Source organism: Onychostruthus taczanowskii, unplaced genomic scaffold (assembly GCF_017590055.1).
Source record: "Onychostruthus taczanowskii isolate IOZ18803 unplaced genomic scaffold, ASM1759005v1 scaffold25, whole genome shotgun sequence".
NCBI lineage: Eukaryota > Metazoa > Chordata > Aves > Passeriformes > Passeridae > Onychostruthus > Onychostruthus taczanowskii.
The window spans coordinates 9566003-9586805 of NW_024499796.1; the positions used below are offsets into that span (position 1 = coordinate 9566003).

The 20803-nt window shown below is 45.4% G+C and overlaps 3 protein-coding genes across 4 annotated transcripts in view; 1 reads left to right on the forward strand and 2 right to left on the reverse strand.

Moving 5' to 3' along the window:
• Window positions 1-1856: 1856 nt before the first annotated feature.
• Window positions 1857-5628, reverse strand: ZBTB6 (zinc finger and BTB domain containing 6). Its single transcript, XM_041406364.1, has one exon. The coding sequence runs from the start codon at window positions 5450-5452 to the stop codon at window positions 4157-4159; it is 1296 nt and encodes a 431-aa protein (XP_041262298.1). The 5' UTR covers window positions 5453-5628; the 3' UTR covers window positions 1857-4156.
• An 85-nt stretch (window positions 5629-5713) lies between these two features.
• Window positions 5714-13098, reverse strand: ZBTB26 (zinc finger and BTB domain containing 26). Its single transcript, XM_041406363.1, has 2 exons — window positions 13011-13098; window positions 5714-11165 (listed from the first exon to the last, which is right to left on the reverse strand). The coding sequence occupies exon 2, from the start codon at window positions 11153-11155 to the stop codon at window positions 9839-9841; it is 1317 nt and encodes a 438-aa protein (XP_041262297.1). The 5' UTR covers window positions 11156-11165; window positions 13011-13098; the 3' UTR covers window positions 5714-9838.
• A 67-nt stretch (window positions 13099-13165) lies between these two features.
• RABGAP1 (RAB GTPase activating protein 1) overlaps window positions 13166-20803 on the forward strand; it is a 62281-nt gene continuing 54643 nt past the window's right edge. The window contains exons 1-2 of one of the 2 annotated variants that reach the window (XM_041406348.1): window positions 13166-13233; window positions 19403-19604. In XM_041406348.1, the coding sequence (XP_041262282.1) occupies window positions 19455-19604 (150 nt within the window). In that variant the 5' untranslated portion in view covers window positions 13166-13233; window positions 19403-19454. Of the gene's footprint in view, window positions 13234-16942; window positions 17055-19402; window positions 19605-20803 lie in introns of those variants that run through there. The other variant, XM_041406349.1, reaches the window with a different exon arrangement.

A 20803-nucleotide genomic window follows, 5' to 3' on the forward strand; every position in this document is an offset into this window, starting at 1 on the left:
AAATTTTTCCTTTCCTTAGGGTTGTCCAGTCAGCAAGGAGAGACCCTGAACATTTGTCCCATTAAGGGTACATAAAATATCACCAAATGAAATGTAACTGTAAATGTAATACTCCTAAAAAATGCTATCAGCTATTACCATCTGGGTATTGTAAATATTTTATCTATTTTAAAGCAAAATAGCCTTAAATAAATGAGATCAACACTCAAGATCAGGACTTTGCTTTGGGATACCTAAAGCACTGACACTGAAATTTGATAGAATTTAGTATTTCTGAGAGAAATGGCCACAACCTCAAGAAAGACAGAAATACAAATTAATAAAAACACCTTTTCTTGGGAAAGCTTTGCTTACAATGCAGAAACAAGAAACAGATCACAAAAAAGGCATGAAGGTCTTGGGAATGTGATTCACTACAAAAATTAAGACTTCAGTGTTTCATGGAATAATCCTTATTCCAGCAACAGGAGTTTCAATTTCTAGTACTTCCACAGATGTTTAAGAAAGACCAAAGGTCAAAGAAGAGTATTTTGATTCAGAAGATTTACAGCTGTACTGGTTGCTTCTCATTTAAGATTAGATCTTTTCTGCCACAATTGCAAATTTACATCCTTGTAATCCAAAGGACTGCTTTTAATTTTAGTTTCATTACTATGATGTAGCTATATTGGCCATGAGAGAAGAACCACAAGAGAAGGTTCAGGAACTACAATTAATCCCAAACAAAATTCTAAGTTTGCATGGAAATTAAACAGGCCTAGATCAAAAAATCTCCTGGTTGCTTGTCTAAACTTTGTCATTATTTTCTCTCGTTAGAGATCCATGCCATTCCCCTCTGAACCCTGGATGAACTGAACACTCATCACTCTCCCACCACTCTGCTGCCCTTCTGTGCTTTGTGCTGACTCCTACACTCAGCTGGAAACCCTCCGTGCAGCTCGGGCATCAGCACAACCGGGACACGCTTTTTCTGCTCGGTTGTTTTGTGTTTTTGTGTTTAAGACACTCCAAACCCGACACGGTGGGTGCAGCCCTAGGGCCTGTCTCCCACCAGGACTCTCCTCCACCATGACCCCAACGCACAGCTCCATGAGTATTCCAGACTGGGAATATGCATGGCTCCGGTACGACTCTCCCCGGTGCCGGGGTCACGGACTGCCCGGTGCTGCGGCTCCCCAGGGGGCAGCCAGGGAGGGGACCGGGAGCTCCTGCCTCCGTTCGTCGGTGCCCGGAACGCCGGGCGGCCCCGCGAGTGCCCCCGCGGCTTCGCCCCGTCCGCAGGCCGCTGTCAGCCGCACCCGAGCCCGGCCCCGCTCCCGCACCAGGCCCAGCTAACGCTCCAGAGCCCGGGCCCGGCTCCCGTTCCTGGGCAGGGATCCCGCACCCGGGCCGGCTCCAGCTCCTGGGCCCGGGCCTGGCTTCCCGCTCCCGCTGCCCGGCCCCGCTCCCGCCCTCATTTCGGAGCCGCCACCAAATGGCTGCCCGGGTCCCCGGGCCGGCCCCGCGGCCTGGCGGGGCCCGCCGGGCGCCGACACCCCTGCGGCCCTCGACGGGCAGCGGCGGGAGCCCCGGCGGCGCCGCCTCATCGCGCTGACAGCGGCACCGCCGCCACGCCCCGCGACGCCGCTCTCGCGAGAGCCGCGCGCCGCCCGCCGCACGTGACCGCGCGGAGGGCCGGGCGGGAGGGAGGGAGTTACCATAGAGACGGCGGTGCAGATGCGCCCGCCGCGCGGGCCCCGCCGCCAGGGCCAAGCGGGGGTCATCGAGACGGCGGGACAGAGCGGCGGGCGGCGCCGCCAGCGCCCCCTTGTGGCGCGCCTCGAGCAGAGCCGCCTCAGCGGTTCCTCGGTGCGCAACGTTCGCCTCTGGCGTCGACTATTTATTGTCCTTTTAATTTTTAATCGGTAACTTTCGCCGCTAGTGTCGATTATAAATTGTCGTTCTAAATTGCAATTGATGACTTTGTCACTGCTGGCGCTGAGGAGGAGGCGGGGATTGGAGGCGCCCTCTGGCCCACGTCCGTTGTCGTCTCCGAGCCGCCTCAGGCCGGCGGGGCCCGGGCAGCTGAGGGGAGCGCTGGCGCTGCTGGCCCAGCACGGCAGCCCCCGGAGCAACACCCGGCAGCTGCAGCTGCGTCTCCGGTCACGCAGAGATAACACAGCCTTAGCCAAGGTCACGGCGGTGCAGAGCTGTGACTCCTGAGGGGGAAGAATTCATGGCACAAGTGGGTCAGACAGACCCCTCTGAAGGACAGAAAAACGCGTTACTAAATGACCGCCACTGGAACACCGTGTTTAGTTTACTACATCTTGTTTACTCAACACAGCAAGCCAAAATACTAACTGTTAAGGTATGCACAGAATTATTAACTGTGATCAGAAAAATCGAGATGTATTTCTGACACAACGCCTTGTTTGCATTTCATTTATTGTGTTATGACAAGACATGGTTACATGTATGGACAGGGGAGAGGAAACTCCTCTGACGTGAACATGTGCACAAGACCAGGGTTTGTCCACAAAGCTTACTGAGACACTGCAGCCACTGAACAGAACATGCTGGTGGGCTGTCACACAACACAACTCCCTCTCATGTTTACATGCATGACCAAAATAACTCGGAACCTGCTCCCACAGAAGATACACTTCAAAAGATCAGTCTGTTTCCCCTTTGGCACACAGGGAAGTGCCCATGAGGGAAATACCCACGCATACACCTGACCATGCCTGTAACAAGTAGTAACAGGACAGTGCAGGGTAGACATTGTACACACCCAATCCCTCACGTAGCTGATCAATAAAACCCCAAACAGGCTGGTGCACTCACAGACACAGGGAAGGAAAGTGAACTGACATTAAAAACTATTGTCTTAGATTTTAGAGCCAGCCAGAATCTGAAGCATTTGGGCCAGACTTCTGGACTCCGAGCAAGAACTTGGAACAGCACTTCTGAAACTTGAAGGAAAGCGTGATACAGACTGGAGTAAGAACTACTGCTTTTTGCTAGTTGTAAGTACCATTATCTCATATTAACAACTGAAATGACTCTTTATTCATATTACATTTAGTGGAAGAAACATGTACCAGCCAAAGACACAGACTGCATCACAGGGCACTCAATGCTCATGATGAAACTAAAATGACCTTTGACAAAGCACAAACACACTTCTGCAAACACACATCATGACTGTGTTACCGTGTCACAGAATCAGGGTCTGAGACCTCTATGTCTAAGCCACTGCTAGTCAGACAGAAATGCCTGTTTTTCAAAATTAGCATTGAAACTGTGATTACCCAAGAGCACACAGCTGAATTTCACACAAGTGCATATAGCTAAGATCTGTAAAAAAATGAAGGCAGATGTTATGATGCAACAAACAGGAATAAACTTATCAAATACAGGTGCAAAACACTGACATGACAGAAAAAAACCCCACTATTAGAAGAAAGAAGTTTATAAAAATTCAGAACTTGATAAAACTAAAAGCAAGTCCTTTTCATGGGACTGTCCAGTTACAAATAAACTGCAAGGCAATACTGTTTGTTTCTTTCTCTTTTACAAATTCTCTATTTGCAAGAGACAAATTGAAAGGTTCCTTGATTAGTTTTTGTTTGTTGTGTGTCCTTAAACGTCACAGACTTGAGTATGAAAACACACCTTCTTTCTGGAAGATCTAGCAAAGTTTGGGCAAGGAAGGAGATGATTCCACCGTGAATGATCCAGGAACTGGATGGGAACAACTGACTTGAATAAATACAAACACCCCCTTCCCTCAGCTGTTGTTACCAACACCATGGCTCAGGCTTCAGCTTATTGCAGTATCAGTAATAGTCTGAAAGTCAGCAGTGCCTGCCCTTGAAACAAGGAATATAAAACATCATTGGGGGACCAGGATATGCTCAGTATAACAGAAGAGAAGCATGAAATAATTTCCCATATTTTGCAGTTTACTTTCAACTAGGAAACACCTTTTTTCACTGACAGCAATAGCAACCTTAATGGAGCAGGCAGGTTTCCTGCTCCAAGGCCTGTCTTGGATCACCAGCCACCTGTTTATGCTTCTCTCCCTTAGATGGGGATCTGGAACTGCAATTGCATCTAGAATTTCACTAGCCAGGAGCTTTTTGTGGAGTCTGACTCCACAATTGCCCAGCTATCAGTCATAGTCTATTTTAACTTTTGTAATAGTGTTCAGGTTTGGCTTTTCGCTGCTGCTCCTTCCATGAACAGAAGTCAAATGCTTTTTAAGAGCAGACTTGTGTTTGAAGTCCATGTCGCAGCAGTGGCACTTGTAGGGCCTGTCCCCGCTGTGGATGTTGAGGTGATCCTGGAGCGTGCTCTTGGCCGTGAAGGTCTTCAAGCACACCATGCACTGGAAGGGCCGGATCCCCATGTGCCCCCGGATGTGCCTGTTGAGATTCTTTTTTTGCGTAAATGTTTTGCCACATTGCAAGCACAGGAAGAGTTTGTGCATTTTCAGATGTCTGAGATAGTTCTCGAGGTGCAGAAAGCCCCTCGGACACTTTGGACACTGGTGCCGCCATGAGCTGCCAGAATCCTCCAGGCTCTGGAATCCATTCACCCCACTAGAAGTTCCTTCTGGATTGTCACCAACAAAAGCCTGAAAGTGATTTCCTGGCATTTCTGTATTCCTGCTTTCAACTGTAGAGTTTATCAAGGAGTGCTGGGTTTCTGGGAAATATAGATTTGTTTTGGAGGAAGTGCAAGGCTGAGGAAAATGATCGTTTTCTACGTTCGCCACACTCATGGAATCCATTCTGAAGATACAGATTTCATCATCCTTATACCCGATTTCCACTGTTGATATTTCTGGGGATTTTGTGTCCTTCCTTTCCGACACCAAGCTCTGCCCTGCAGGGTGTGGGCCATCCCCATCGCCATCACCATCCTCCTGTTTCACGGGGTATTCTTCATTCTCTGGACTGTCTTCAGAGATCTCGATTATTTCACAATCTTTATCTAAAACCTCATCCCCGCTCCTTAGTTCAGCATCCGAGGAGTGGCACCCCTCAGCAGCCTGCGTGACGCTCTCCATGGAAGCGTCGATCTCCAAATACTTGGACAAAGCCTCGGTGCACTTCTCCACAATGTGAACCATCTGCAGGTAACTCGCGGCCGTCAGGTACTTCAGCAGCTCCTTCTTCTTGACTTCCAGCGCGCCCGTGTAGCAGGACAGCAGCAGCTTCCTGCCCACCTCGGCGCTCTGCAGGATGGTGATCCGCACCTGCCTGGACTGGTTGAGCAGGAACTGATCCCGCATGAAGGTGGAGCAGGCGGCGAAGATCACCTTGTGCCCCTGGAACTCGGTGTCGTTGATGTAGATGGACACGTCGCAGAAGAGGTTCTGCTGCCGCAGGAGGTTCATCTTTTGCAGCACGGCATCGCCCTGCTGCTCGAACTGGAAGTGCAGCACCTCCGAGTCCGCCGCCATGGCGGGACCCGCGGGCGCCGCCGGAGCGTCTCACCGGGCGCAGCCCACCCCCGCCTCCGGCAGGACCCGCTGTCCCGGGGCTCCCGGGCCGTTCGCCGCCGGCCGCGATCCCGCTCCGCCCCGCTCCCCGGCCGCTCCCCGCAGCCGGTACCGCTCCGCCGCCGGTGCCGCAGCGCCCCGGAACAGCTTCCCCGCCCGCCCCTTCCGCCCGCCCGCCCCCGGCGCGCCGTGACCGCGGTGGAAATGAGAGGCGGCGGCAGACAGAGTTAGCAGCACGTTTATTAGAAGACTTGGCACTGCTACAGCGGCTGCCGCTGGGGGAAACCGCACCGGCACCGGGGCGCGCCTCGCCCACCGTTCGGTAGAGGTAGCGACGTGTCCGCCCCCGTAAGGCATCCCGGGGAGCGGCTACCGGGGCTCCTCCTCGCCATCAGCCGGGACGCGCCGGGGGAACGGCGAACCGCCGCCCCGAAGGCCGCCGGGACGAGCTGCTGGCTTCTTCACGGCCACGGGACATCGCCCGGCAGCCGCCGACCCGCCTGCTTTGGTTATCACACGTAGTGTAAGACTTTTGCCCAGTCAGTGAAGAGGTAGCTAATGCTCAGTCCATCGATTATACAATCTCAAAAGAAAGGCGTCCGTCCTGCTTTCTCACCCCTTACCAAGTCGGGAGGCACCACTATGTCCCCCTCTTTGTTTATAAAAATTAACATTTAACGTGACTTTAGAGTTCTCTCAACAGTTTCAGTTTGTATCACATTTTGATTCTCCCTCCTCACTTTTATTCCTCCCAGTGACTCCAAAACCATAATCAGCCCCACACAATTAATTTCTACGTTATTTCAACAAAAGTTCAACGGCAGCTAAGTTTTGCCAAAAAGCTAGGGGAGAGAAAGACTGACACTTCAAATTAATCAGTTACTAACTTGCAAACATGTCTTCTAAAAGAAAAATAAATTAAGGAAAGACTCATCCCTGATCTATGCAGGAGGCTGTGCAGTTGCAGCATGTGCTGCAGGAACACATGCTACACAAGCTACCATCACTCAGAGAAGTGGTGAGCCCAAACCTCTGGCAAACCTAAATTCTAAAAATTCCTTCTTCTATATAATATAAATAAATAAAATGCCAACTTAAAAAAAAATCCTAATATACTGAGGAGTTATTAAAATACTTTTGTAATAGACTTCAGTTATTTTTAGGATATGTAGGAAGTTGTACAGCACATTGTGAGACTATCCACTTACCAGCAAATGGTATTCTACACAGTAACACACAGATTATGATAACTGCCATAGTCCTCATCTGAATATGCAGCATCAGTAGCAACAACCAACAGATCTAATCTTTCACTACTCGGGACATTGCAATGAAGACAACATTTTACATACATGGACAATTAAGTTCATCTTATTCTATAATTCAGCTGCCTCTGCATATTCCATTTATCATAATTCTCACTCCATTTTAATCTGTAATTCAGAGAAGCAGCATTAGCCAGATTTTTCTTTTCTATTACCTCTTCTATACTCTTCACTTGTCCTTCCATACAGGGGCAAATTCTAGATGAACTCTACCACCAGTGCACTTTGCATCGGCGTATTGCCCTCAGAGCTCCGGTGTTTCTGGAGTCACGCAGCCATCTCCTGCATAAATCTTTTGGTCTGCACCCTTTTGCCAGGCCAAAAGCAGACATTAGTAAAAGTCACTTTTCATCCAACCGATGTGTCCATTTTCACTGAAGAAAGTCTTCTGCATTTCTCTTTTTTCCTATTTATTTATGCTGTGCTCTTGCCAAACGACCACAGCAGCCTTTAATTGAGCAGCCCAGCAGTCTTGGCCTTTTCAGACGTCCAAATCACCACAGCACAGGGTGGACTGAACACCTATGCATCTTGACCAAATTATTTCTTTCGTTTCTTAGGAAAACCCTTGTCTCTTCGTATCAGCTTCAAGTCACCCACAGCTACTTCAACAAGCTGTGTTCTCCTTACAGTAACATTACAGCTTCATAATTTCACAAAAACCAAAGCTTTCCAGATAGACAAAACTTTCAATACTGTCCATTTTGCTACCATGTTTTCTAGCATTTGTGCAGTTGTATTCCTTTCTGTGGCAGAAGACCATTTTCTTTTTTGTGTCCATATTCATATTGCCTTGGATTGTTCACTAGTACCTTACAGCACGTTGACCTGGCTCTGCAAGCTCTTGTTCTCCACGTCTATCTTCATTTTGACATACCACTATAACTCATTTCCATTTAGTGAATAATAGATTATCAAAATGTTTGAACAATACAGAAGATTTTGCCTGAAGACAGAATGCAAGTGTCAGATGCAACTGTCACGGTCAAATTTCGTTCAAAACAACTCTGAAAGTGGGTGGCTTCAAGAGGAAAACAGTTCTTCCCATGCAAACCTATCTTCTACCCCAACAACCTGAACAATAATTTAAAAAGTCTCAAATAGTTAGACTTTAGGCCTAAATATATTTGCTACAACTTGAAAGATGAATGCCCTGATGTAATTTCCTTTGCTTACTTCATAGCTGTCCATGTAAGAGTTCGTGTAACAGTCAAGTGCAGTAGTTCAAGAACTCAATTGCAAAAACTGATTCACAGAATCACCTTCTTTTTCTGCTTCAAAGTATGTGGATTTCTGAAAACGTTCTGCAACATTAACATGTTTTAACGTCCATCAGTGTAATATCTGTGTAATGAAATCCTGACTTCTACACACACAGAACCGAAGAGCAAGACCAACTTTCGATAATGACATACACAACACTTTTTGCTCTACAAACCTTTGGTCATACCTGTTTAACATTTTTAACCATACAATAGCAGCCTTTCACCCCCACCCCTCATTCAAACACACCAACAGTACTACGTTTAGGTAGGAAGCATAATCTCAGCCTCACGGCAAACCTTGTGGAAAAGAGCTGCACTGGAAGAAATCCTAATTCCAAACACAAACAGCAGTTCTCTGCCGAGGATCAGCCATTTGATTATCAGTCTATGCTACACTTCAGTACTAACAGTGCTGTTCTGCTGGGAATGGTGTGCCTCAGATATACTAAGCTTCTTTCAGCCTGACTGGGATGTGGATAATTCCACAGCACTTTTGAGAAGCAGTATGGTATAATCCCAGAATCCCAATTAACATGCCATTCCCGCTACATTTGATGTTTAAGGCGGTATACAAGAGGTATTGCTGAGTACAGTCAATAGCTGATATATTAACCTATAGAAATTGTGCTACCTATACCTCATCCTAGGATCTGTAAAACACTAATGGTCACTTGAAAAAAGAAAAAACTTTATGTTAAGTTCTTATAGCAGGTATTTTTGTTTAAAGTTAAGTGACACGTGGCCCTTATTAGACATCAAGGAGAGACATACAAGAATTAAGGGGGGAAAAAGCAAAAAAAAATTGTGGAGTTGTTACACATTGCAGCTTCAAAAAGATTCTTTTCACAGTGTCAAAAAGCAGTATTTCTCCATTCCAGCTTTGCTCTAAACCCAACAGCTGTTGTGGTTTGTGATGCAAAACTTACAGAAGATGGAGGATAACTTTTAGCTTTGAAGTGTTTAGCTTGTCTCAGTACATGCGCTGGCAAGTGCCCTTTAAAAATCCCAGCTATGCCAGCGTAAGAACAGGTCACATTTGCACTCCAGGCACCAGCCTCTCACATTCCAGAGCTGCAATTTATCCTCAGTTTGAACAGCTCTATGCAATGATCAGCTAACCCTGCCAAATCATTTAGGGTTTCATCTTTTCATAATGCATGTTGAGGTTAAAAACCCTGAGAGTTTTTAAGAGAGCATTGATTGGCAGCAGAAGTTTCTTGAAATAGGTTTAGAAAGGGCAAAAAAGTGACACAAAAATACTTCATTTCAACTGCAGGAGTCTAGGGGTAAGATCAGAGAAAGGTAATTTTAAGAGGTAAGTTTAAATTTGAGTATATGGAGTGTTTTCAGTTATCCAGTGCTTTTTAAAAAAAATATTGGGTTATCTCACACACTTGTCCTCTTTGCTTTCCTCCATCTGCCCAGACAGAGAGAGGCCTCTAACTGCACAGCAGATGGTTTACTTGCAGCTCACAGCAACAGTCTTTCAAAAGGTGTTAGTCTTGAATCTCCTAATCAGAGAGAAATGAAACAATTAACCCCTTAATCCACAGTAGAGACATAGACAGAAACCTGAAGGAGGATTGCTATTCACAGAAAATATCAAGTAAGACTAAGAGCGATGGCTGAAGACCTGCCAGGTTTTGCAATCCAACCATCCGTAGCCTTTCAGGGCACACCACTAGTTTAGGGAAGAAGCCAAACCAACGGTTTGCTCCTCTCAGTCACGATCCCTACACAGGACGAGTTTTAATTGCTTAATTGACGCAGGTACTATCGTTTCTTAAACCGAGCACAGCCTGAGGCAGCTTCCCTGCATCCAGTACCTGGCTGGCATCAGCCTGCTGACAGACCTTACTGTCTGTAGCAGCGCTACATGTGAATGAATCAAAGTCCACCGTTATGTCTTGCACGTTTCTTTCATTGGCATTGTCAAAGCTGTTTTTACCGTGCAGCTGTTTGAGGTGTTTCCTCAGAACGGGCTTATGCGCAAAGACCATGTCACAGTAGTTACACTTGTGGGGCTTGTCCCCACTGTGCAGGTTGAGGTGGTCCTGTAAGGAACATTTCTGAGAGAACGTTTTCCCACAGATCTTACATTGGAATGGTTTGATGCCTGCGTGCACTCTCATGTGCCGGTGGAGATTGCCCTTCTGAGTGAACGTCTTACCGCAGAGCAGACACATAAATAGTTTATGCATCTTTAAGTGGTTAGCATAGTTTTCCAGATGCCGAAATACTCTTGTGCACTTTGGACACTGATGGTGCCACTGGAGGCCTTTGTCTATCCCTCGGTTGTTAGGCCCAAACATATCTTTAGAGGCCAGAATGATGTTATCGCTGCCGGCGTACGAAAGGGCATAGTTGTGGAGGTGGTTTTGCTCTATTTCACTTGCTCTGTTCTCAACAGTGGAGTTGATAAGAAAGTGTTGAGGCTCTGAGGAATGCAGTGCAGTTTGTTCAGAAGAAATAAACTGATTCTGATCCTTCTTATTCCTAACTTCTGTTACCTCCCCAATGGACTCCACCTTGATGATCTGAATATCACTATCCTCCATGTCCATGCTGTCTTCTGAAGGCTGAATACAAGGCGAGTCTTGCTGCAGAGAGTCATCGTCTCCCTGATGTTCCTTCAGCTCAGAAGAGTCGCTTTGCTGTTCGCACTCTTTGCTCTCCAGCGGTTGCTTGGGTTTGATGAACTTCCACAGGGCCTGAGTGCACCGTTCCACGATGTGGCTCATCTGCAGAAAGCTCGCAGCAGTCAGGTAGTTCACCAGCTCCATTTCAGGGAACTCCAGAGTGCCACTGTAGCAAGAGAGAAGCAGCTGCCTCCCCACTTCTGAACTCTGCAGGATGGAGATTTTTACGTCTCTGGAGTCGTTCAGTAAGAACTGATCTCTCAAAAAAGGAGAGCCAGCAGCAAAGACAATTTTATGCCCATGAACTTCAACATCATCTATATGGACCACGACATCACAAAACTTGTTTTCTTCCCTCAGTTTGTTCATTTTCTGTAACATTGAATCTCCATAGTTGTCAAACTTGAAATGAAGAATATCTGATCTTTCTGACATTTTGGCACACCTAAGGAAAAGCGGCAGAGAAAAAAACAAACAATGAGTACTTTTTGTTTTCTAAAAGGTAGGTCAGAAAGATTTAGAGTAATAATATAAAGTGGGTGTTCATCAGCCATTATGTTTTTTATTCTAGGTACACATTGAAGTCCATTACAAGTAAGAACAAATTCAAGCTTACATCTCACATCACAATAACTTTTACCTTTTTTTAATGTAATGAAGCCTGAATATTAAGTGGAGGTGCTATGACAAAAATTCTCCTGAAGCAATATCCTAAAATGTTAGGATGTAAAGGGGAAACATATTTTTAGCAAGCTTTGGGTTTTGCACTGGGTTGAACACACTAGATTGTCTTTCTGCAGGAGTTGGTTTGTTGTGTGTTGTTTTGACTTTTCCTAAGGTTACAGAAAAAAATCTTCACAATGGCCTCCACTAGGCTCCCTGTTTTGAATACCTGGGGGATAAAGGAAGCCTTGTGTCTAGCCTTGTTCTTTGGAAGACCACTTCTCTAGGAAGTTTGTTCGTGTTTTGATAGGACTTGGAATGAAGAACAGTGGATCTTCCATAAACCAAGTACCCTTCTTTTGTCTTTCAACAGTTGCTTTAAGAATTTATAAGACTACACTGATTCTGGATGAAATACTGCTCACACAATCCTGCCAAAGCACTAGGATTGCAGGAAGTGAAGAAATAACAGGAGACTAAATGATGCAAGATTTGGTTAGATAAAATTACAAAACAAAGCAAAACTTACACCTCCCAACTATTACAAACACCACATAAAGCTCAAAAGGAAGCTTTGAAGTTTATAGATAAAAGCAGATACTGCTCTCTTGGGGCATGAAGTGTCAGCTGAGTGTACACACAAGAATGGCATTGTGCCCACACAAGACAACTATTCAAAGAATATTTTTGGAAGCATCTGTCAATAATCAAGGCTTTTTCAGTTTGCAGCTCATACAGCATTTGGAGACACGACCTCCTCATTGATCACACCCATCAAGCGTATCTTCCAGTGTATGGCATGCAAAAATTAGAGGAGGATTTCAGAAGACTTCGAAAGCCAGGGACCAGGGAAAGTTTAGAAGCAGGGGGGGGCATTGTTCTGCGTTATACTGGTTCTGCTGAATCTGCAGAACCCAGTCTCTCAGTCACCTTCAGCACTGCCTGACTGACCCCGTTTCTAGGGCCGAAAGTTTAATTTTAAGAGGCAACAGCCTTTGGCAAACATAAACGATAGGAACAGATCATCCTGATATATCTTCAGTGAATTTTACAATTATCAAACTGGTTCTTTTTGTGCTTTCTCTGAACAAGGGAAGTACAGTTGTTAGTCTGTTTTTTCCACCTTGGAAATTCATACAATATGAATGCAGTTAAAGCACCCATGCTAAAGTTATACTGTGCTGTTAACCACAGCTATTCCAGCCATTCAGCCTGTGTCTGGCAGACTACAAGAGCCACATCATGAGAAACTGCACACCGAAAAGTTGTGACTTGCCTTAGCACACGTTCAGTTTCAACTACTACTGATCTCCAAGAGAAAGGAGCATTCAATGAATCCCAAGCCCGCTATCTCGGGAGGGCGGCAGACCAAGGCAAGCTCCCGTCGGACGTGCACGGCTCCCCGTTGGAAGCACGTGCTTCCTCGGCCTCTACCGACCGCGGATCGCCCCGGGCCCTCACATCTACTTCCCGGGGTCCGGGAAAAGAATATTCCAGCACAGCTCAGCCGGGAGCCCGCGCAGCATCCCCTAACAATGTAAACGCGATGCCCTTTGCGAGAGCGGGGGAAGCCGCTGTCCGCGCCAGGCCCGGCCCGGCGGGCGGGAGGGGGGGAAGGGGCTGGTACCTGTAGCGTCGGGCCGCGTCCCCGCGCTGGCACCCGCGGCCGCTCCTGCCTCCGGCTACGGACCTAGAGAGGGGAGGAGACCGGCGCGTCCGCCCCGTCCGCGCTGCCCTCCCGCGGCGTTGCCCCGCTGCCGCTCCCTCCCGGTGTGCGGGAGCTGGGGGCCGTCCTGCGCTCCGCTACCGCCGGCTCGCTCCCTCGCCCCCGGGGCCGTGTCTCACACCCGGTGCGATGCCTCCCCGTCCCCTCTACCCGCAAGGGCCGCGGCCTCGGCGGCAGCGGGGCCGTGAGACCGCCCCGGGTCCCGCAGGGCCGGGCCGAGTCCTGGGGCAGGCGGGGGGCGCCGGGCCGGGCCCGTCCTCCCCAGCTCCGGGTGTTGGGGACAGGGACGACCCGCCTCGGAGCGCGCCCCGGAGCCACCGGCTTTCCCCCGCATCCCATCCCGGGCGGCGCGGGACTGACGCGGGGGCACCGGCGTGTCGCGGGGTGTCGGTTCTTGCCTGTCGCTTCCAGCTGGATCCTAAGATGTGGCATTTCGTTGCGTGCAGGCATCTTTATTTGGTTCATGTACCATACCTTCGGTGGTTTTTTTTTGCGGGTTTTATCTTTCTTGTTGTCAAATAAGTGTTTCTTTCAGTTAAAATGTCCCCAGTAGATTATTTTTAAGGACTGGTTGTGTTAGTTAGAAGGGAAAATTAAGTATAAACAGATTGTGCGAAGTTGGTTTAAAAACACTTATCAGCAAAAATTAAGTGGAAATCAAACTGCTTGAAGTAAAGTTGGTGATTTATCTCTGTGTAGATTTGCCTGATCATTCTTGGGGGGGAGAAGGAGAAGTAGGAAAAATATTCAGAAGAGGTTTGGAGAGAAGGAAAAAATTATGTGAGAGGTGTGCAGAGGAAAAAGATTGTGTTTATTTCTTGAATACAGGCCGGAGAACAGGTAGGGCATACAGGTATGGCTCGATCTGTGTTCCAGATCTTGTTTTACTTACAGGTTCTGTTAAAGCCCAACTCAATAGGATTTCTGAGCCTTTTGGCTACTTAGAAAAGATGTTATTACAGGAGCTGCCCATTGCTGTTTGACTTGCAGAAATACTGTATTCTTTTTAAAGGCCTCTATTTAAAAGGTCAAGGACCTGAGCAAACTTATTGTTGTGTACACAGTAAACAAATTAACCAATGCAGCTTGGCATAGGGGTTTCCTTCCAATTTCCAGCCCTAAGTGCAGGCAGTGTTTAGTAGCACACACCAAATGTAACTCCTTTCTTCTTGGTTCTTCCACAGCGTATTTTTTGAGCGCTCTGGTTGTCTGGTGAGCGTAGCTCCCTGTTAGTGTTTGAATCCTAATGAGAGAGCAGCTCCAGCAGTACATAGAGCATCATCCCCAGAGTTTGTTTAGCTGCTGGCTGCACTGGCTTCCTCCCATCCTCCAGCCCGTGCTGTGTCCTGGCTGCACAGCTCTGAGATGGGGCTGGTGCTGGGGGAGCGTCAGCTGCAGCGTGGATGAACCCGCTGTTCACAGTTAATTCATTCCAGCAGCATTCCTGTGCTGGGCTGGCTAAAGCAGTGTCAGCATTTCTTTTATGAACTGCAGTTTCCCGGGAAGGGCTGCTTGTTTCTGGGATGGGGAATTTACTGATTACAAGAGCCTAAAATTAGGGTTTTGTTCTCTGGCAGATAGTTCAAATTCGGACTGAAAGCAAAACGATGTTGGCAATAGCTATCAACCTGTTTAAGATTGTTAACAAAGATTACATTAGCTTAACTCTTGTGTTTTATCTGATGCCTGGTTTTGCATACCGTGTCTCATGATTCACTCTTCTTTCCCAGATCTGTGAGGAGAAGGGTGGAATTAGAGACACCATTATCTCCAAATAATAATATTTTTTCTTTCTGGCTCTTGAAATTAGTGGGAACATCTGTGGCTGTCAATGTGTTGTAAAATGAAAGGAAAAGTTAGACTTGTGGTTGTTATTTTTTATTAGTTACTCTTTAGTCATCCTAAATCTGTATTTTCACATGCAGTATTCCTCTGGCTTTCCTGCCTCATTTTGAGTGCCAAGGACTTCTTGTTGCATTTGAGAGTATGTGTTGCACAGGGAAGGTGGGTAAAGATCCGACATGATTAAGCAGACTAATCATGTGATATGTGAGAAGAAAAAAGATTGCTACTGATTGCTTGTATACTGTTCGGTTTTTTTTTTTTTCCTTCAGAGCTGTTACAAAACACAGGCGTTGACCTGGAGCATTTTCCAGGCTTTTTTCAGGACTTGCAATGTATTTTAAAACAAGTGTGCGCTAGGTGAATTGTACAGGGAGAAAAACCCACAGCTGTCCAAGGCTGTAGGAGCTCAGAGTCTTACAGAATGCTGGGTTCTTTGTCATAACACAGCTCTGCAAAGTGCACTGTAAAGCCTCTGAACTCTGCCACAAATTCCACTGTTCACCCACACTAAGATGCTAATGATGAACACTCAGAATGCAGAACTTTGCATCTTTAAATTGAACCATACTGGATTTGTTGATAAGCTGTGCATAGAGCCAGAGGAACAGAAACAGAAAATACATTACATTTAGGTGTTTCACCACCTCAGTGTCTTTTCTGCATGTCACCTTCTCGTTTTCCATGGTTTTTGACACTATACTTAGTGGTTTCATATTTTGGAGGATAGAGGATATACGTTTGTTTTGCATGTCAGCTTTCTGACTTTGCTTTTTAAGGCAAATGAATTACTGTTCTTCAGTAATTTAGTTAATATTGCTGTATTGTTCTTTATCTCATGCATTCTGCATCAGATATATTGGAACTTTGTGGAATCACTTTAGAAACTTCAGCTGAGGTACAAAAGCTGAGAAAGATATGAATGGGAAAAAAACCTTTTCCTCTCTGGTTTTCATACCTTTTCTCATGCTTATTCTCTTTTCTGCCCTGGAAACCCAGAACTTATTTTTGTGTTGTATTTCCCTGTAAATTCTGTGCTAAGGATGCTACATCTGCTGTTGACTCTCAGGTTGAAGAAGTTCATGCCCGAAATACTGATTTCTTCATTCACTCTCTGTCTTTTTGTGTGGTCATGGATGTTCTAAGCACCAGAAAATGGGTATTCCTTGGAAATGGAGTGAGACCACCTATAGCTACAGGTTTTCATTCACTCTTTTGTGTGGTCATGGATGTTCTAAGCACCAGAAAATGGGTATTCCTTGGAAATGGAGTGAGACCACCTATAGTTACAGGTGCTGTGCTTCACTTGTTGCACGTGTCTCAGGTTGGCATTCAAGCCTCTTCCAGTAATGTAAAATTGAAGGTTTTCTGGTATTCTTTTTTTTCTATATACTGTTTACTTTAAGCTCTTTTAAATTCGTTTTGGCAGAACTTTGAAGGAAAACTTTGATCACGAGTTGCAGGTCGGGTGTCAAATATTTGGGAAAGGGAGGGAAAGTAAAGATAAATGTTTCATAAGTGTGTGTAACTAATCTGAACTTTTGGTAGGTTTGCTTTCCAGTTGTTTAAGGTTTTAATCATGGTGAATGGGGTCTCTGCTGTTCCTCTGCACATTATCTTGATTAGAGAGTAAGGTGTAACAGCAGTGAAGGGAAATTTCACAGAGAACCAGAATTTTAAGTAAATTTGAAAGCAGTGACCCAAGAGCCAGCTGTGTTGACTTTCTCATTTTGCAACTTTCTCCAATAGTTTGTTGTGTGAGGAGAGGCCAGAACACCCATTTAATTACTCAGATGAGCAAGGAAAGAGGTTGGTAGAAGTTTGCCTCTCTGTACGTGTTTTACCAGACACTCTGTCTCCCGTGGAGGTGTAAAGACACCTTCAGGCAAACACTATTGGGGTGTAGTTTTGTGTCAGGAGCTAAATTGTGCTGAATTCACAAGCTCCTATTTTATTTATGCTTAAACAAACCAAAGCCTCTTTCCATGATAGGGATGAGACACTGGCTTTCTGAGGACATCAAAACTTGAGCTCTGTGCTTGGCTGAGGTCTTTGGTGCTAAGCTGTGAGAGGAGAAAGCTTTGGGTCTGAGACCAACTGCAGGTATTGCTGAAGAGCACTGTCACTGCTGCTGTTTGTTCTTGATTCCTGAGCCACATGTAATTGCTCTGCTGGTCTTTGATGTGTGTTCTTCTAGGCTGGCCTTTATTTTAATGGGCTTGGAGGCTTTCTGGTGGGGATTCTGCCACCGTGAGCTTTCTGACTCAGGTAAAATGATCCATGTGTTCCTGTGTGGAACAAAGTGATAGCCAGGAACAGAGGAAATTAAATCCATGCAAAGCAAAGTGTGAGGATATAGAAATGTTGGTTAACTTCAGGCAATATTTTAATATTTGAAGACTACTTTTGCACCTCGAGTGTTTGAGCATTAATCCAATGAACCCCCGTGGCTGATTCCAGCACAGCTGGGTATCTGAGCTTTGCTTGCTGCTACATCAAAAGATTCTCTCAGTTGCCTGTTCCACTGTCCTCTTTCCTGTGCTCTCCTGTCTTGTGTAATTTCATGAGACTTCACTGTTAGACTGGCAAAGTTGGGCTGGTTGGGATGTCCTGGTGTTGCAATTCTGTGTTGTGACACTGCTGTGGGGTTAGGCTGGGCTGGCTGTGCCCCAGGATCCACGTGGGCTTTGTTTACACCTCGCTGTGCTATGCCAGACAGGAGTGGTAAAGCACAGGAAGCTTGTTATTGAATTGAAGGTAATCTTGAGGAGAGGTGTCACATTGAAACACTTGGGAAATAGAAGAAATTAGCACTTCAAGACAGACAGACTACACCAAAACACAGTGCTGAAGTGATCCTTGCCTGGGTGATCTTTACAGCTGCTTGTGATCAAAGCCTGCTGCTCTACTCCTGCTGTCAGTGTGGAAGATGAGTTTGCTCTGTTTGAATGAAAATAGTAAAGCCAAAGGGGTATTTAGTGTTTGATGCTTATTTTTAGTCTGTGTTTCAAGATCTTTGATTTAGGTATTTTCAGAGATCTGTGTCTTATATAGATGGTGTAATACAGACCTTCCATAGAAATGTTTTAATGTGAATTCTTAAAACAAAAGCATCTTTAACTCTCTGCCCTACCTTTGAGATACGTGTGAGTAATACCAGATAGACACATGCTGTGTGTAGAACTTCTCAAAATGCCTACATTTCCCAGCCAGTAATTCCCACTGAAAGTCAGTGGATCTTAAAATGGTTTTGAAAAGGATATCTAAGTACCACACATGATTTTGAAAATAAATCAAGTAATCACAGGTGTGTTGTCATTCATGAACAAACCACATCCATTCTTCCTCTCACACTCTGCTTCAGTTCTCTGAAACATGTTCCAGGATCACTAGGTGATTAGATTGGTAATTGATTAGAAGTTGTCCTCCTGGCAGATTTCATGTTGTATTGGTGGTTGGGGAGAGCATTGATAGGAATAAAAGCAGGCTTTGCTATTGCTGGTGCATTGTTCCTGGTTCAGGCAGGAATGCTGTGAGCTGTGCCAGGCTGCATTATTGGAAGCCAGGTTGGGATGGTGTTTCCAGGTTGGAAGGCAAAACTGGAGGCTGAAAAAGCATTTGAGTTTGGTTATGCTTGTAAAGACCCAAGCCTTTGAGATAAGGGTATATTTGGGTTTCTGGGAAATTTAATCACCCATTTTTATCACGGCAGTCTGTTTTGAGCCATGGATTCTGGGAATCTGTGCTGTAGAGTTCAAGGTGTGCAGCTGAACTTCACCTTTTGTTCCTTTCTTCAAATGCCTCTCAGTGCCAGTTCCAGCTTTTTAAAATCCTCTGTTGGCTCTGCTTCTCAGTACTAAGCCAGCCTACGCTGTTCTTCCTGCTTCTTGGAAGTCTTTGCTTTTATTGCTCCTTATAGTACAGAAGATTCAGCATAGATTCATTAAATGCTGTGTGTCCTAAGGTTTCAGAGCAAAATATCAAGAGTTAGGTCAAACTCTTGTTTGGGGGGAAAAGAATGTGACTGCAGCATACAGTGAGCTCTGATAGATAAAAGTAATTTTTGCATGAACATAGGTGAAGGCATATATTAATTGAAGGAAGTAAATGGACTTTATTCTGCTGGCCTTAATTGTCAGCAAGTGGAGTGTATGTTCTAGGGCCCTGTTTTGTGTGGTATGTAGAAAGTGGTGACTGACATAACCATGAAATACTGCATAGAGTTTAATAACTTCCCTTTTGTGAGCTGTGGAAACCAGTGCTGTAATAGCATGTGCTGCTTAGCAAGATGAAGGCAGGACTTTGAGTGTGCACTGAGAGGAGTTGGAGCTTGGTTGTGCTGCCAGATGTGTTAGTTTTTATAATTAGTCAGCAGGTTTCTGAAAAGCAACGTTTGAGCATTTTAGCATGCTAAGTTTTATATAAGTATTTTTATGATTTTTGTTTTTCAGGAGTTTATAACATATTTAATCTCATTCATGAATCGAACTTCCTTTTTAAGTCATGGATGACAAGGCTTCTGTTGGAAAAATCAGTGTCTCTTCAGACTCGGTATCCACTCTTAACAGTGAAGATTTTGTCTTGGTTTCCAGGCAAGGGGATGAAACACCATCTACAAATAATGGTAGTGATGATGAAAAAACAGGACTGAAGGTAAGAACCAATAACCTGAGTTTGTTCCCTACTCTTCTAAATCAAACTAACCATAGAGAGCTTAAAGAGGGACTTCTTTGTTGTGGAAAACTTGACAGAAGGGAGAACTTATTCAAGAACCAGTTTTGTCTGTAATTTCTTCACTGCTGATGTCAAAGGTGGTAATTAGGTTTTGAGTAAGAGCTCTCTCCATCACCAGCTGTGGGTTTTTTCCCACTTTGCAGAATCTTTTCTGAAGTGCTTAGGACGAAACAGACTGATTGTCAAGAATGTGGAACTGTGATTTTATCACAGCTTTAAGTGGAAAGCAATATTAGCATACATGGATTTGACCCTATCTGTTAATTCAAAGATACGCTGAAGTTTTCCCCAATGTGAAATGTTCTCTTTAAGAAAGGTAGAAGAGTAGTTACAACTAACAACTTGGCATGAATCAGAGAACATGAGCTCTCTGTGAAAGGCTTGTGAGAGCTGGAAGGGCCCTGACATCTTCTCACTTGTAAAAGTGCTGTTCTGAAAAGAGACCCTTGTCACCCTCTGGTTTTGTTTTTTTGCTGCTTAGAGCAACATTCATCCCAATTTGTATTTCAGCAGTTTTTAAGAAAAGTGACACAAATAAGGTAATCACTCCAAATTCCGTCACTTGAATGTGTTGAAAACTGGATCTTCCCTGGAGTGAGTCGACTCAGTGTGTTCTTTCTGGGAGATGGAAAGAGATATTCCACCACTGGAGGACACGGATGTCTGTCAACAGCTGCATCTATACCTTTAAAGATGATAAGAAATCTTGTGTTCTGCCTCTTGGACTGGGTGCTCCTCTCTTCCTTTGCAGTAGTTCTAACAGAGACTTTATTGAACATTCTTGATGCTTTTGCTCTTCTTCCTTTTACCTCCCAACAGCTTTGTTTGTTTTTCTTGTGTTCCTTTGAGTCCGGGGCAAGACATGCTGTTATACTGGCTCTTTTCTTTTACACAAGACTTCAAATAAATTCTGTCAGTTAAGAGTCTCAAGACTGATCTTTTGCTTAATCTGGCAAAAAAGTTCACTTATGTTTTATGGCTGTTGTAGAAGATGTCACTTCGCATCACAGAATAGTCTAAAAAACATGAATATTTCTTAAGCGTGGAGCCTGGTGATCTGTGAAGCCTGCTGAGAGGCTGTAGCCTCATGCTTGTCTTTCTTAATGCTGCAAATACCA

What these genes read in the sequence shown, in the direction of transcription:
- ZBTB6 (XM_041406364.1), bottom strand. Translation starts at nt 5,452, where the DNA reads ATGGCGGCGGACTCGGAGGTGCTGCACTTCCAGTTCGAGCAGCAGGGC.
- ZBTB26 (XM_041406363.1), bottom strand. Translation starts at nt 11,155, where the DNA reads ATGTCAGAAAGATCAGATATTCTTCATTTCAAGTTTGACAACTATGGA.